The sequence below is a fragment of the Sitophilus oryzae genome, unplaced genomic scaffold (assembly GCF_002938485.1).
Source record: "Sitophilus oryzae breed Bouriz unplaced genomic scaffold, Soryzae_2.0 scaffold_1640_pilon_pilon, whole genome shotgun sequence".
Taxonomy (NCBI): Eukaryota; Metazoa; Arthropoda; class Insecta; order Coleoptera; family Curculionidae; genus Sitophilus; species Sitophilus oryzae.
In genome coordinates this window covers 1,679,648-1,698,218 of record NW_022146326.1, presented here as the reverse complement: position 1 = coordinate 1,698,218, position 18,571 = coordinate 1,679,648, and the positions used below count along the sequence as shown (strand labels likewise).

Below are 18,571 nucleotides of genomic sequence, written 5' to 3'. Positions count from 1 at the left end.
ACAAATTAGGCAAAATAAAGGCCCTTACTCTGGGTGTCATCTTACCAAGAGATAGAAGGTAATGAACTAGCAAACGATCTAACTAGAAAAGGGGCGAACACTCCAATAATTGGACCAGAACCGTTCTGATTCCCAAGTGGAAACCAACGTTTTTAAATTATGAATCGTTGTGTAAGTTAAATCCAGGTGGTAATAAAAAGTAATTTAATATTAACAAACTCAACTCTAAAGTGACTTCCTTTAGCGAAACCTAGTTTCCATAGAGATCTTGACAAAACTAATAATTCCCCATCAATATCATCTGGAGAATTAAAACACTTAGAAGCGAATAATCGAACTCGATAAGTGGCCCGATCCATCTTAACCGAATCAATCTTGTAGACGCTGCTGGCGAATCCCGCCGCGCTTTTGATAAATTAGCCGAATTAGGCCAGATTGATATTAGTGGCGAGCGGAGCACCGAATCGTGGAAATTTCGCGCAGAGTTTGCCCTTTTCCACCATCAATCATTCCTTACTTCGTTAGGCGGCAGCGTAAACACAAAGTCTTAATTCATTACATCGAGGGATTTTAGGGCTGTTTAGTGAAACACGGATGCTGGAAATTGATCTATCTGTTTCGGGAACAATTCTAACCGCTCATTTTTATTGGGTTTCGCTGTTGAATTGGAGCTCGTTTGTCAGCGATAAAAAGAAGTGAAGTTTTAAGTTAAATAATGGATATATTTCTTATTTGATTTATTTAACTGTTTTTAATTGTGATTACTTCTGTTACCTCGTTTTTATATTATGAATCGTAGTGTAAGTTAAATCCAGGTGGTAATAAAAAGTAATTCAGGTCTAATAATCCAATCCTAACAAACTCAACTCTAAAGTTTCTTCCTTTAGCGAAATCCAGTTTCCACAGAGATCTTAAAGTAGACAAAACTAATAATTCCCCATCGATATCATCTGGAGAATTAAAACACTTAGAAGCGAATAATCGAACTCGATAAGTGGCACGATCCATCTTAACCGAATCAATCTTGGAAACGCTGCTGACGAATTTCGCCGCGCTTTTGATAAATTAGCCGAATTAGGCCAGATTGATATTAGTGGCGAGCGGAGCACCGAATTGTGGAAATTTCGCGCAGAGTTTACCCTTTTCCACCATCAATCATTCCTTACTTCGTTAGGCGGCAGCGTAAACACAAAGTCTTAATTCATTACGTCGAGGGATTTTAGGGCTGTTTAGTGAAACACGGATGCTGGAAATTGATCTATCTGTTTCGGGGAACAATTCTAACCGCTCGTTTTTATTGGATTTCGTTGTTGAATTGGAGCTCGTTTCTGAGCGACAAAAAGAAGTGAAGTCTTAAGTTAATTAATGAACATATTTCTTATTTGATTTATTTAACTGTTTTTAATTGTGATTACTTCTGTTACCTCGTTTTTATATTATGAATCGTAGTGTAAGTTAAATCCAGGTGGTAATAAAAAGTAATTCAGGTGTAATAATCCAATCCTAACAAACTCAACTTTAAAGTTTCTTCCTTTAGCGAAATCCAGTTTCCACAGAGATCTTAAAGTAGACAAAACTAATAATTCCCCATCGATATCATCTGGAGAATTAAAACACTTAGAAGCGAATAATCGAACTCGATAAGTGGCACGATCCATCTTAACCGAATCAGTCTTGGAGACGCTGCTGGCGAATCCCGCCGCGTTTTTGATAAATTAGCCGAATTAGGCCAGATTGATATTAGTGGCGAGCGGAGCACCGAATCGTGGAAATTTTGCGCAGAGTTTGCCTTTTTTCCACCATCAATCATTCCTTACTTCGTTAGGCGGCAGCGTAAACACAAAGTCTTAATTCATTACGTCGAAGGATTTTAGGGCTGTTTAGTGAAACACGGATGCTGAAAATTGATTTATCTGTTTTGGGCAACAATTCTAACTGCTCGTTTTTATTGAGTTTCGCTGTTGAATTGGAGCTCGTTCGTCAGCGATAAAAAGAAGTGAAGTCATAAGTTAAATGATTAGATTTAAATTTTATTTCAGTATATTTAACTGTTTTTAATCGTTGTGATTGCTTCGGTTACCTCGTTTCCAAATTGAGAATATTTGTGTAAGTTAAATTAAATAAAGATAATTGAAGTCCGAAATTATTTTAGCATCAATATTGAATCATCTCAATCTACCATATTCAGCTTGTATATATGTTTGACTGCATATCATTTCATTGTTTGAATTCCAAACTATTCTATAAAAGCCCTATGGGTATTTCGCACTGTAAAAGAACTTACAAAATAAAAAAAAATAATTATTTTTTAAAATTAAGTTTTTTATAACACTGCTGCATTAATCTAACGGAGACTAATTGTCAGCAGTGGTTTACTAATAAAGAAATTTTCCTAACGGACAAAAAAAATTAACGTTTCGGAAGTATATCTCTTCTTTTTGAATGATTTTGAAACGTCACATTGTAGAGTTCAACAATTAATTTAGTAATCTTGGTATCTCCTCTGACTGACTACATTATTGTATTGTGCTGTAGGCTTGGTGCATTCTCCGCCGGTGCTTCCACCACCGGAGAATATCCTAAACAACCAGTATATACAAATACACGGGTTTAAATAGCGAGTATACGCAATTTTATTATTTAATTATTCTAAAAGTGTTAGGAAGTATAATATAATTATATAATATAATTATAATCATCTGCTGATGATGCTAACATGGTTAGCGAAACGCGCGTCCAGTGTAAAAGTAAAAGTGTTTTGGTGTATTGTGGTGATTTAGTGTTTTTATTTTGCTGTGTAACACCAAAGGTTCCAACTCTCAACTGTAATCTTTGATTATGCCACGAGCACTTTGTCTACTCACTTGTTTCGTCGAACTGCTTAAATCGATTTTTGATTTTGATCAAATCGGTGTGGGAAACTATGAAGCTATAAAATATTCTTTCGGGAGAGTTGAATATTCAGGAAAGTTGAGTTATTGAATGTTATTGCACCCAACAATGCCTTAATTACGCTCCCCTTTACGCGATAATATTTTATCGGCAATTTTATTAACATATGAAATTGTCACAACACAACACGATATCTAGTTCGAGGGAAGGAGGAGAGGAGGTTTTTTACCACCCCCTCACCAGAAAAAAAAACCAAGCCTATATGTTATATGGAACATCGTGTATAAATTTAATGGATTCAAACTTATCTCGCCCTCTTCCAGCCTTTTACAGGCTTATTAAACGCTGATTAACTGAGAAAATTAGATCGGATTGTGCATCGGAAATCTGCGCGTCGTACAAAAATTGAATATCGTCTGCAACAGGATCCAATTAAAATTTAATTACGGCGAGACAATGACACGGTGCAGTTAACTGTTCCCATCTTTATGTCTAATTTAATCCTCACCTTGCATTCGCGCGGCACAGGCTCCGATCGTACTACTTTATATGCAAATCTTATAATCCGGCAAGAGGCAACTATATCTTGTTCCTTGTTTTACTTTTATAATGAATATACTTTTTAATGGCATGATGTGCTTTAGCGCTGATAGTGTTAACGTTATTGCGTTTAGCTTCGTTTTGGTAAGAGCTTAAAGATAATTTGGTAGTCTTAAGCTTCATTCATAAATAGTGGTTCCAATTATATTTTTACTTAAGATTTTACGATCATTCACGATGTCTAAAAAATACAAATAAAGTAAATAGAATATCCTTGCAACAGCTTTCAGTACTCAGTTATATCCGTAGAGAAAGCCTAATAATTATCTTATAAAACAATACACTTTTTATTTCTATACCGGATGCATTTCAAAAGTGGCTCACCCCTATATCTTTTTTATTTTTTCAGTTAAAAAAACGAGATTTGGTATGTTAGTATATGACATAAATTAGGATTGATTGATGTATTCAATTGTTTTCGGTCACTTCCTGTTTCACCGGAAATGACTACAACTTTTTAATTTTTAAATGGCACCCTCGGTATTTTTTTTACTTTATTTGAAAGCAAATAACATTCTGAATAGAATGACATATCATATGTCAACTTTTGATATTTTTGCATATAGTTTATTTGAAATTATAACTTGCGGTTTGTTACAAAAATTTGACTCGAAATACCAACTGTGTGGTATCAAATTATTCGTAAAAAAATGCTTTTTCCACATATGCTAATGAGCCACCCTCGTTCCATTTGAAAAAAATTGAGATATGATTAAAAATACGATTTGAGCATATTCTAACTGGCCAGGACAAGACACTAAAATCATTAGAAGATCAAATAAATTTTTCCAAGGCTCCTTGATTAAGATGATTAGTGTTTTTAACCTAGCCATGGCACTCTAGATTGAATTTTAAAATACGATTTTTTATTAAGCGAGAATGTCAAACGTTGATATATGATATGTCATTCTATTCAGAATATCATTTTCTATCGAATAAAGTAAAAAAATACCGAGGGTGCCATAAGAATCAAAAGTTGTAGTCATTTCCGGTGAAACAGGAAGTGACCTAAAACAATTGAATACGTCACTCAATCCTAATTTATGTCATATAACGCACCAAATCTGGTTTTTTATCTCAAAAAATTAAAAAGTTATAGAGGTGAGCCACTTTTGAAACGCACCAGGTATAACCACAATTTCTCTTCACGCCACAACTTTTCTTGAACCACAACATCTATTGAAGGCCAAAATGACATTATTCGCAAATTTTGAAATATAATATTAGCGGCAAAAGCTTCATTCGGCGCCTTGAAATTAGTGGAATAAATAGTGGTTTCAATTATACTTTTTACTTAAGAATTTACGATCATTTACAATGTATAAAAAAAACTATTAAAGTTTATAGAATATCCTAGCAAGGCCAAAATGACATTCCTCGTAAATTTTGAAGTATAATTAGTGAAAAAATTAAAAGTTTGTTAACTTTTTCTTCTAATTGAAAGTTGCTACCAATCATTTTGACGCTTTGAATACTTAAGTTTCATTCAAAACCTCGCAATTAGTTCAATAAATTAGTAGTTTCAACTACACTTTATACTTTTTAGTTTACTATCATTTACAATTGTCTAAAAAGCACAATTAAAATTAATAGAATATCCTAGCAACAGCTTACGGTTATCAGTTGTATCCATAGAGAAAGCCTACAACCTTACAAAACAATAAACTTTTTTGATTTCTAACCACATTTTTTCTTGACAGATAATAATCAAAGGCCAAAATGACATTCCTCGCAAATTTTGAGCACTAATTTTAACGTTTTGAATGCTTACATTGAGATTAGAGGAATAAACCACGCAAATTGAAACCACTAATTTGAAGGTTCTGAATGAAGCAAAATAAAAACACTAAATCACCACAATACACCAAAACAGTTTTACTTTTACACTGGATGCGCGTTTCGCTAACCATGTTAGCATCATCAGCAGATGATTATAAACTAAAGTACAATCTACAAGTTGAGCGTTTATATACTCGCCCAGTGGGCACCGAGTGGGCGTGGCAAAATCTAGCCAACCGAGTCAGAGCCAACTGAGCGTAACAGTTAGATTTCCGCCACTAGAGTAGTAAGAACAAAGAACTTGGACCGAAGGTATTGGACCGTTGACTCTGTTCATACTATCTTTACATTTATTAATTCTGATGCTTTCATATGCATCTAATTGCTTGTAATTTGAGACTTGTTTAATTAATTTTAAATTATTAAGATCTATACAATGTTCATTATCAACAATATGTTCGGCAACGCAAGATTTATCCGGTCTACCATATCTTATCTGAGCTAAATGTTCTTTAAATCTAGTTAATATTGATCTTCTAGTTTGCCCAACATATTTCTGATTACAATCTTTACAAGAAATTTCATAAATACCCGACCTTTCCAGTGGAGGTGTTTTATCTTTTGGATTACCTAATAATTGTTGTAATTTATTATTAGCACTATATACAAGTTTATAATTGACATTCTTAAAAATTCCTTTTAGACCACGGGATAACTCTCTATCAAACGGTATCGAAAAATATTTAGACGTATCTTTCTCCACTTGAAAAGTCGAATTTTCAGAAATCATTAACCTATACCCACGTTTTCTAATTAATTTATCAACTAGTGAAGGAGAATATCCATTACACTCAGCTACATGCCTAATGTAATCTCTTTCTATTTCATATCTTTCGTTGGAAAGTAACTAAGTAATAAAAGTAAGTTGAAAAGAAACTAAGTAATCTATGAACTAAGAAATTTCAACTGACCATTTTAAATTTGTTAATTTGTTAGTTTAAATTTCTTAGTTCATAGATTACTTAGTTTCCAACTTTCCAACGAAAGATATGAAATAGAAAGAGATTTAAGTAAAAGTGTTTTGGTGTATTGTGGTGATTTAGTGTTTTTATTTTGCTGTGTAACACCAAAGGTTCCAACCCTCAACTGTAATGTTCTGAATGAAGCTAAGGTTTGTTAACTTTTTCGACGAATTGAAAATTATTACCACTCATTTTGACGTTCTAAATGCTTACAATGAAATTAGATAAAGAAACTTCTACTCTAAATGAGTTTCACTAATTTCGAGGTTCTGAATGAAGCTTGAAGCTTCTAAAAATTTAAGTAAGGTAAGGAATTTTATAAAAAACGAACTACATAAATTTATGAAAAATTCATTAATACTGAAAAATATTTAATTGATTATTGCTCCGAAAATGTAATTGTCGACGTTGAACTAAACAATTATTTTAGAACGGCCTAAGTTCTATACATTATAGGTACACAAAATGTGTTTAGTATTACATATACAATTGAAAAAAATCAAAAAACATTATTTTATTATGATTATAGGATGATTAAATTATGTTACTAATTGTAATGACTTTATATTATTTTTTATCCTTGTTCTTCTTTCAAGAAACATATATTATATAGTATATTTAACAAAACTTTGGTTGCACGTCATCAATGACACCATGCGTCGTCTTATGGAGTTTGCTGGTGGTCGTATTATGATGTGCAACCAAAGTTTTGTTAAATATACTATATCAGTTAATGTAATTTCTAAATGTCTTAAAAATGATCAACTCAAATATACTAAGAATTAATCATAATACACACACAGGACTTTTAAACCTACTAATCATCAATATGCTCAACTCCCATTTTCGGTATATATATAATTTTTTTAACATTTCAAACAATTTTTTTAACAATTCTGACAATTAAGGCCTATCACGTTTTTCCGTAATATTTTCAACGTTAATGTCATAAATTACATCAAGTTGTAATATCCGAAGATCTAACGAATTCCAACCCTTCCTTCAAAAAGTAATCTGGAAGTAAAAAGTCAATTAACTTTCTTCTCAAACTCATAAGAAATGTAGGCTACAAGCTTAAAATTAAGACATGAAAAAAAGTTTAATTTTAAAAGAAGAGAAATGATGTTTTTATGTTGCCTACAGAATTATTAAGAAGCTTTTCAAGACGTTTTTTATTTGCGCTTGAAAATATAAAGAAATTTCTTTGATTAATGAATATTGTTCTTTGTATCGTATATCTTCTTAATATTACTTCTAATTTTTAAAATAAAATTATCTGGATTTGCTAAAAAAATGTTTCTGTTATTTTTTTCCTCAATTAGATATAATTCGTTTTAAGGCAACTAATATTTCGACAAAAATAAATAGTTGGAGTTGAAATGTTTGGTTTTACTACAGCAAAATAATCATTAGTTCATGATATAGTGTTCATGTTATTGTGTTCATGATATAGTGTTATGTTATTGTGTTCATGATATGTATTAATATACAGGGTCGCTGATATGTATGGAAACGGTCCAATATTGGGCAAGTATAGTTTCCAAGATATTGAGTTTTGGTTTTGAAATGTTAAATAATTTTCATTTAACATTTCAAAACCAACTTGTAATTTCCAGACTTGATATAATCTCATTTCATGCATCTAGAAATGCTAGCTTGAAAACTAATGTCAAATATTATTAAGTATCACAGTTTCCGCAGAATGGCATCGTTAAATGAAACCGAACACATAACCTGTATACTTAAATTTACCTGTATACTTAAATTTATTACTCGCCAATAGACATTGAAAAACCCTGTAACTTTTATATTTAACTTTTTGCAGTATCTCGTATATTTTACCAAATAATCGATCGTTTCCATACATATCAGCGACCCTGTATACTACATGTTCATGATATTTTTTAATGAAAAATTTTCATGATCTTTTGACGACGTTTCGTGCTCTATGAAACCCTACCATCAGTGGCGAAAAAATCGTCCGATTTAAATGAAATTTGGTATGTCGATAGATTGGACCAAGGCCAACTTGACCGTTTACGATACGTGTCACTGTGACAGTTAGTTTTGACAGAAACGTCAAATGTTGGTGTCGTCCCATGGTACAAAGAAAACAAGGTATGATCGATAGCGGCTCCAATTTCTTTCAGTTCGCGCATACCACCTGTGACGTCAGTAGGAAAATAAAGAATAAATAAAAAATAAAGAAAGTTGACAGGAGATCTGCATTTTTTGTATTTTTTGGGGTTATGGTTAAGAATTGTTTATTTTTAAGACTTTTTAGTTCGTTTAATTTAGTAATTACTAAAACCAGCAGTTCCAAAAATATATTTAAAAATAAAAGACAAAAATCCAAAATATTAATTATCTATTAACATGGATTTGGACGATAATAGGTAAGAATATTAAATTTATTTCTATATTCGGTATAAAATTGTTTATTAGGTTCTTAGTTTGCGATGTTTATGGTAAATAATTTTCATGTTCATTGTCTCTGAATTCACATGAGGACAGAGATGAGGATATCTATGGAAAAATAACCACAAGAGGAATTGTTACATCATTTAAAAAATGTTGGGAAGTTGATTGTTTCCCATCGAAAATGTAGGAAATGCCAATGCAGATGAATGTATTGTAATTGTGATAGAAGTAATTCCAAGGGTGAAGTTTATTATAATTAGTGGAAGTAATTCCAAGGGTGAAGTTTATTATAATTAATGACCTGTGCTTCTTTTTATATGTAGATGTTTCAGGTTTTGAGAATAAATCGGTTTAACGAAACCCAAAAGTATTTGCATACCCAGAATATGCCCATCAAGGATTATAGCTCAAATTTCCTTTAATGGTAGGCAATTATTCAATGCAAATTAACTTTTTAAGTGACTGAAATATTTAGTTTACAATCTGTAAAAATATATTACTTTTAGGTACAATTAGGGCCCGATACATTTCAAAAAATAGAATATTATTTTATATTAAATGAGGTATTGTACCAACAATCAATTTATATTAATACCGGAGATTAAAAAACAACAGAATAAATAGTTCTTTTTTTTATACTACAAAAATAAACTATAGAATACAACAGTATTTAAAAAATTCAATAAAAAAGTTATGTTCCGGCCGAGATTCGGACTCCGGTCTCTCGCTTCCTAGCCTGACTCTTTACGCACTGCTCTACAGTAACTTGCTTAGCGATAATTCAATGACGGTATATAAACAAAAAAACAGGTTTATTACAATATCTTGACGATTTGAACTGGCGCGCGGAGTGTGCAATACCATATTGTATTCTTTGTACCATGGTGTCGTCCGATCGCGACCAAATTTGGTGGGTAGGCTGTGAGCGACGGTGCACGTGATTCCACCCTGCAAAGTTGGATGCGACGTTTTGTTTACGATATCTCCATCAGGATAAGACTAAGGATTTGATATTGAAGAAAAATGTGGGCCGATTTCGGCATAATTGGGGCGGGCCACGGGATGACTCCCTCGACGTTTCTAATTGATGCCTATAAATGGACAAAATCATCAGGATTTTTCTTAATTATGGATCGAATGGAACCAAACTCGGCACGTGGATAGAGGTAGCCGAATGGAGTCCTCAAACGGACAGACGGTCACTTTAATGCAAATTTTGTGAAAGTGAATCAATTTGTTTATTAATTTTTAATTTATTACTTTTTCAACATTTCAAACTACACTTTTTCAAACATGTCCTTCAAATCCTTCAATTTAATAGTTGTTAGTAACTATTTTCACTTCAAATATACGCACATAATTCACACACAATTATTATTTTTAAGATCGTAATCTTATTTCATTCAAAGTATAGTCTATGAACTAAAAACTAAAAATTTTGGAAACTTAACTGAAATAAAATCATTTTTCAATGTCAATAATATAGATATTAGCGTAACGTATTGAAAATGATTTTGGTTATAGATTCAAGACATCAGTTTCCAAACAAATATTTTTAATATCGGACCATCATTCCGACAAGAAACCGCCATAAATCTTTTCAATACGGTGCCGAAAATCAGGTTTTCCCCGAAAGGAATCCAATATAAATTTTATTACGATAATTTTCGTCCATTTTCCGATCCATCGTTTCCTTTTCTGGGTAATATCTGTTGACCTGCGTCTATAAGAGCCCTCGTTCACGATATATTAATCTGATGTATGCAGCGTTCGCCAAATTTTCAGCCATTTACTTCCTACAATGATATTCCTCCGTTCTAGCAGCCTATACGAAAATTCAGATTAAATTTTATGCGTCTGATATCAAATATATTCAGTGGATGGGGGTTATAGAATTTATTTTATTTGATAACATGAAATGGGATTGAAAGGAAAATATCTTTTGAATTCGGTTTTCTTTAAATTCTTATGAGAAATGTATATAGGGTTCGGCAATAGTGTGTCGGGCATCTGTAGCTCCTGGAATAAAAAATTGGGAATTTTGTTTAAGTGCAAACCTAAAGTATGTACTAGGATGTATTTCAGGAAAATATTTAACTTCTATAGGGTGGTTCTATGTATGAGTGGATCGGGATGATTTTTTTTTAAATTGAACACGTTTTATATTATTGCATTGTTTGCTTCCTTTCAGATCACTTACATAAGCTAAGATATGAGTAAATATATTTCGATAGCTTTAGAGATATTCATAAATAAATAAAAAATATAGATTCAGCCTTTATTAAAAAAATATTATAAATTCAAGAACTGTCCTGAAATTAAAACCAAATTAGGTGTTTACTTTAGATGGTCTGTACTTACTTTGCTATAAATATGGTAAACGTGAATCATACAGGATGTTCAAAATTCTACACCAAACTTTCTAAAATATAAAATAATTTTTCTGTATTTTTTGTATACATTTAAGGAAGCAATCAAATTTTTTAGTAAAGTTTATTTCTCTGGCTTCAAAGTCAGCACAAGAATTAATTCTGAAAAGTAATGTACAAGGCGTTGAGAAACTTTTTTATTAAGCATGCATATTTAAATATCTTCAAATATCTCAAAACCAAAGCTTTTAAACATATTAAACCCTTATGATAAATGCCTTATTTTACGCCCAAGAATCCAAAAGTGAAATAAATACCGGGTGTTCCATAAAAAAAAATTATAACTTTGGTATGGATCTTAGTTCTAACACACCCTGTACATTTGAAAATAATATTAAATTATGTACATTGCATTCCCACTTATAACCATAAAATATTTTGTTTCTACATCTTTTCGTTTTCCTATAATCACCCGAGGCGAATGAGGTGCGCCAACCTGTACAGGGTGTTTCAAACTTTCACCAAAATAACAACATTTTGTTTTTTCTCGTAAGACAGATGAAGACTTTAATTTTTAATTAAGAAAACGCTAAAAAGTCAAATATTTTATTGGTTTAATAAAATGGTTTTATTTAAAAAATTTTAGTTCTTAGTTCAGACTACTTATTTTTCCTCTTACCAACGAAATATGTGAAATAGAAAGAAATTACATTAATGCAGCTGAGTTTAATAGTTATGCTCCTTCATTAGTTGATAAAATAATTTTAAAAAATAGGTATAGGTGTAAATAAGTCACATTATGTTTCCATACCTTTTGACAGAGAATCAATACGTTGTCTAAGAAGAATTAACATATTGAAATTTAAAATAAACTGCTCGTCAAATTAAATACTACAGCGATTTTGTTACTCATTTTCAACGAGTTGTAACTTTAAAAAAAATGGACCGATTTTGTTGATTTTTTAGCATATTAAATATCGTTTTTCGTAGATTGATCTGATTTTTCTAAATTTTGTATGAGATTTAGTTTTCTATGATATACAGGGTGTGAAAAAAAGGAATGTAATTTTTGTGTTGCTGCCATTTTGCACTATAATTATAAATTCTGGGTATAGCTAAGACTAATATCTCGAGACGTATTTGGAATCTTTACGATAACTCATCTGGAATAAAACTAACTTTCTTAAGAGATATGCTAACAAAACTGAAATTAACTTTAAAATTGTAATATTCGTTACTTTTACAATGTGAAATTTAAAAAAATGATTAACTAACGCAGTTTAATACAGGATCTCTTAAAAATACGACCAGCGAAAATGTAAAATTATTTTTTTTAATATTCTGAACTTAACAGCCCATAAGGTTAAAAAAAATAATTTTACTTTTTCGCTGGTCGTAGTTTTAAGAGATCCTGTATTAAACTGCGTTAGTTAATCATTTTTTTTTTAATTTCACATTGTAAAAGTAACGAATATCCCACAAATTTAAAGTTAATTTCAGTTTTGTTAGCATATCTCTTAAGAAAGGTAGAAAAATACAAGTTAGAGTAAAAATTGATTATCTTTTATTCCAGATGAGTTATCGTAAAAATTCCAAATACGTCTCGAGATATTAGTCTTAGCTATACCCAGAACTTATAATTCTAGTTAATTTTTTTTTGGCAAAATGGCAGCAACACAAAAATTACAAAAATTACGTTCCTTTTTTTCACAGCCTATATATCATAGAAAACTAAACTCATACAAAATTTGGAAAAATCAGATCAATCTACGAAAAACGATCTTTAATATGCTAAAAAAATCAACAAAATCATTTTTTCAAAGTTACAACTCGTTGAAAATGAATAAAAAAATCGCGGTAGTATTTAATTTGACGAGCAGTTTACATGAAAATTATATAGCGTTCGTTTTTCGTGGCGACCATTTTAGGCAGGGTATTAATATAACAAAAAGAACTATTTTGTGCTGTTTCTTTGAATACATGAATGCGTTATAATTTAATTCCGATTCATATAAATTATTAACGAATCAAACTCATATTAAAGTTGCAGAAAACTTTTTCTAACCGTTCCTCTTCTCTTTCAGACAAACCCTTCACGATACTGGCACCCCAGAACTCCGTCCTTAACGGCTCGGCAACAAAACTTCTCGCACCAGATGCGGTCAAGAAACTGGTGGACGGTCACGTCGTGCCGGACCTCAAGCTGGACTTGGCCAAGTCAAGTGGGAATATTTCGGTAACGACGCTGGACAATCGGACGATAGAAATAAAGACGGATGGCAACGGGACCTTCTGGGCGAATAACGCCACGGTGGTGGAGAAAGAAATTGTTGTACCTAATGGGTAAGGGTTCTGATATTATATTTTTTAGATATACAGGGTGCTACAAATTCGAGGTTTGGTTTGGTTTGGAGCACTGGTATTTCGGTAACCGTAATAGATACGAACATGGTTAAATTAAGGCAAAGTTGCGCTTTGGGAGTTTTTTTTTGGAAAAAAAAGAATTTTTTTGAAAATCAATTTTATTTTTTCCTGTCTTTACTTTTTAAAAAATCAAAAAATTAATTGCACATTCTTATAGCCACTTTATTAGGGCTATCTGGCAGTATTTTTAGATTTTCAAAGTAGCTGATAATTTGTGAGATACAGAGGCCAATTTAATTTTTTTAAATACGGACCTGTATTTTTTATTTCAGGTTTTGAAAGAACTCAGTCTCCTGAGTACAATGATAATATAAATATAATATAATATAAACAATAAAGCTGCAAACAAACAAGAAAATACAAACAAGAAAGATGATTTGAAAATGGTAGAGCAGTATAATGACCAGCGAGGTTCCTGGACCTGTCGCCAAGGGGCGGGGGGCATTTCTTGACGTCATTTGTATAAGTAAAATCAATACATCTCAACATTTAAAATAAAGAGTACCAAATGCATTCGGATATATAATAAGAAGATCTGTTCAAAGAGCTATAAATAAAATTGAACGAAAAATAAATATTTCCAACAGGGAGGACAATCCTTTCGAACATTAGAAACTAGTTTGTAGAAGCTGATTGATTTATAATAAGTACGATTAATATGATGCATATTATTAGAACGTACAATGAGATTTGAACCGGAATTGCATCAGCCGACAATTTTTATTAAAATAAAAATAGTTTGGGTACCTAGGTCGACTCAGCCTTAAATGAGTACTTGGGATTCACAATCCTGAGGTAACAATAGGCGGTTGAAGCGTAGTGCTAGCCACATTACCTTCCTTGTATACCGAACGGCTCTAGTATGGCAAGCTGTACCTTGCTACTCCCAAGGCGTTAAACGCTATATACGGGAGCTTTTTTGTCGATGTTTTGTTGATGTTTTTTTGTTCATGTTTTGTTGATGTTTAATTATGAACAGTTTTGAATTTTAAAATTTTGATCACCTCACACACTGGTCAAAGGTCAAGTATTTAATATTTTATAACTCTAAAATTATATCTATTTAGTGCGTACCGTACTAAAATTGTCCATGTATATTCTTTTTGTAATTTTAAAGACTTAGATTTTTTTGAATTGTATTATTTGTATTGTGTATTTTTTGTTGTTTGTATTTTTTTGTGATTTTGTGAGTGCTTTGTCGATGAAGCTGTTTTGGCTTTTTGTACAATAAAGGCACTGTTTGTTTGTTTGTTTGCTATTATTATTATTATAACAATGAGATTTCAAATTCACAATAAAAAAAATTAAAAATAATATCTTTAAATTGCTCACCTGGATATTATTTATTTGAATCTCTAATTTGCTCGATTTCCTTATTCAATATTAATTAGCGCTGATCAATATTATTGCGATGAATTTATCAGATTAAATAATTTAAAAAAACAGAGTCGCACTTGAAATTATTTTAAATAATAATTAAATAGTTTTGTTGTTGTTAAGTACACAAATCAAAAAAAGTATAGTGTGGCATATCATTGTACCCGGGAGACCGAGTTCTTTCAAAACCTGAAATTAAAAGTGCAGGTCCGTATTTAAAAAACTAAGTTGGCTTCTGTATCTCAAAAATTATCAGCTAATTTGAGAATCTAAAAATACTGTCAGGTAGCCCTAATAAAGTGGCTATGAGAACGTTTAATTAGTTTTTTGATTTTCTAAAAATAACGACAGGAAAAAATAAAATTGATTTTCAAAAATATCCGTTTTTTCCAAAAAACTCAGCAATCCTTGAAATTTTTAAACTTTTTTGATGGTATCTTGGTGAACATCTCAAAGCGCAAGTTTGCCCCAATTTAACCATCCTCGTATTTATTACAGTTTCCGAGATACCAATGCAATGTACCCCGAATTTGTTGTATCCTGTATACGATGTGTCATTTAAAAAAAACATGTTTGTGTCATATGTCAAAAATGGCACGCTTTACAAAAAAACGGAGAACACAATTTCATTAAGGATGTGATTATCTACAACTTTTATCTGCAAACTTTTTGTCTAAAATAGGTTATAATGGAATTAGGGAGCATTTTTAAAATAGCCGAAATTTGTTTTTTTCGAAATATCTAATAAGCCATGAACTTTTTCAAAAATCTGAAAGGCGCATATTTATGGTGCCACAAAACTGCAATTATTCTTTCCCCATTTAACCGACTCTCTATCTTCAGTAGTTTCCGAGATACTCATAGAGAACATCGTAGAAAACTCACTTTGTATAAATCGAAATTTATTGAATAACAAACTGATAGAAACAAAGAAATTTAAAATTCATGTACAGCTTAAGAAAGATGTTACTCTCTACACTTACACACACTTCTCCCTCAAAACACACCCAAAGATACACGTATCGCATTTAGTTCATTGAAATTCAGGCACCCTCTCCTGCACGCTTATAGTACATAATCTCGACGCCATAAAACGGCAGACCGACTCTGCCAAAAACGAAAAACTAATGCGACTTAGTCGGCGCGTTTGATATTCCGGAACAAGTGCGGAACTAGCGGTTTGTTTGACAACAACGCATAATGGTTTTCGGCGAGAATGCCATGTGCTGTTTGCTTGTGGACTTTAGAATGGCTTCGGGGCTGTCCAAGTTTCCAGACAGTTGTATGCAACGAAACGTGTTTGTTAAAAGTAATTAAAGAATCTGGAATACTCAGCATTGTTTCTTTATATTTTGGATTCGTGAAATTTTAATAGTTTCTTTCTACCAATTAACACTAAATTTTTTGTCAAATTTTATGTTCCGTAACTTTCTCATTTTTATTCTATTTACTTACTGTAATATCTGACCTAGTTTAATGTTGGTATAGCCACAGCTTAAGTAAAAACCAGCTCGGACAGTGTAGCGTGCCGCTTTGATCTTTTTACGCTCGGATTTGCGATTCGAAAGAGGGGGAACACTAGAGCGGCGAGCTCTCTCGCCAAAACCAATAGCCGCCTAAGCGCCAGTCAGCCCAGAGATGTATTCAAAAAAAATTACACGTGACAAAAATTATTCGACTGTGCTAGAACATAATTTAGATACACGTTTTTTAAATTGTTGACTTTAAATAAATATGCATTCTCAAAGAAAAACATTTAAAAAACAAATTAATTAATTTATTTCTAGAAATAACAGCAAAATGAAATAAGTACATTGATTACTTATAGTTATTTACGAATGTTTCTAAATTAGGAGCTTTCGGTTTTTGTTTGCTACATTTAAGTTCTTAGTAATATTCTTTAAGGTATAATAATTTCTAACTTTTGCGTATAAATTTAACAAAAAATACATTATAGGAAAATTTTGATTGATGGTTGAATTTAATTGTCTGAAATAATTTAACGAATTTACATAATATATTTTCATTTAAGAAAAGTTCTTCAAAATTGTTCTGAAAAATTTTATAAAAAAACTTTTTTAAAAACAAGTTTTTATTTAAATACACTAAAAAGAATAAAATAAACTTTTTCTTTAGAACTTTTATTATGAACTTATAACGTCATTACACAATTTTAATATTATATAAAAGCTTGTCGCGAGATTTGAGTGTACATTTGCACTCATAAAAATCTGGTACGACAACTTTATCTTGTAATTCCTGGTCTAGTGGTCTATCATAACAGAAACTTTGAGAATGAGACAGGGTAGACACAGGTTTTAGTTAATTTACTTGTTTATCGATGTAGAGAAATCTCGCGACAAGCTTTTATATATCTAATATTAAAATTGTGTAATGACGTTCTAAGTTTATAATAAAAGTTTTAAAGAAAAAGAGTTTATTTTATTCTTTTTAGTGTATTTAAATAAAAGCTTGTTTTTAAAAAAGGTTTTTTTATAAAATTTATCATCTACTTTTTAGTTATGCTTGTTTCTCAGTGCCACACACTTAAACTCAATTTTTTTTTCTTAAATAACTTTCTATGGGTATCCTAATAATATGTATATCGATTTTCATTAAAAAAGGAGAACTTAAAAAAAACGACAGCTGTCAAATTTGACAGTTCAATTGTGAGACAAATAAAATGAAAACCGACTATGGGGTAGGGGGCATCCAATATATCGATTTTTATCAAAATCGGACAAATTTGAATTTATTTGACATCACATAATGACAGCTCAAAATTTTTTTCTTTCATTTTCAAGATGGCCGCCCATATATTTTTTTTCATATGTATATACCCACAATATACCTATACAGGTTGTTAAATTGTTCATTACTCGCGGCAAGAGTTTTATGGTTGAAATAACATCGGCCCGCTCGTCGATAGACGACGGGACGGGACGAGTCGGCAGAAAAATCAATAATGCATACGTTCTCAATAGGCAGTGTTGCCATTCTGTTTCCCTATAAGTAACTGTCGAGTTAACAACCTGTATATATATATATATATATATATATATATATATATATATATATATATATATATATATATATATATATATATATATATATATATATATATATATATATATATAAATTTCAGCCCGATCCATTCATAAATAGAATTTTAAAAAATCAAAAACCTCAAAAATGCCGCCATTTTGACAGCTGTCAAAAATTCGGGTCATGCCTTGCAAAAAAATGTATTATCATCGGGACTGAACCTACATGCCAAATTTCAATCTCCTACAATAAAAGAAAGTGGTTTTAATTTAGCTTACAAGATTTGCCCCGAACAAACATACATACATACATAGATAGTTACATACAAAGCAAGTTAAATAAAAGCTTATAAAACTAGCCTCCAATGAGGAAACTAAATAAAAAAATGGTCACTTGGCATTAGCAAGCCTCCAAATAAGTAGTCTTCATCGTTTTGAAAAGCACTAAAGTGTGAATATACTTTTGAATTGAACATTAATTTTGAATTGAATTGAAAATTAAACAGACTATATTTTGAATTATTTCCATAATTATTTGTGCAACCAGCAGCCACACATCCCGGAAAACCTTTTCCCATTCCATCAATAAAAATAAAATTGAAATAAAAGCACAAATACCTATGGTTAAATATAAGAAAAAAAA

The 18,571-nt window shown here is 31.3% G+C and overlaps 1 protein-coding gene across 1 annotated transcript in view; it reads left to right on the top strand.

Moving 5' to 3' along the window:
* LOC115880656 overlaps window positions 1–18,571 on the top strand; it is a 164,420-nt gene that overhangs the window by 108,706 nt on the left and 37,143 nt on the right. The window contains exon 2 of the mRNA XM_030897934.1: window positions 13,168–13,426. Within this exon, the coding sequence (XP_030753794.1) occupies window positions 13,168–13,426 (259 nt within the window). The remainder of the gene's footprint in view (window positions 1–13,167; window positions 13,427–18,571) is intronic.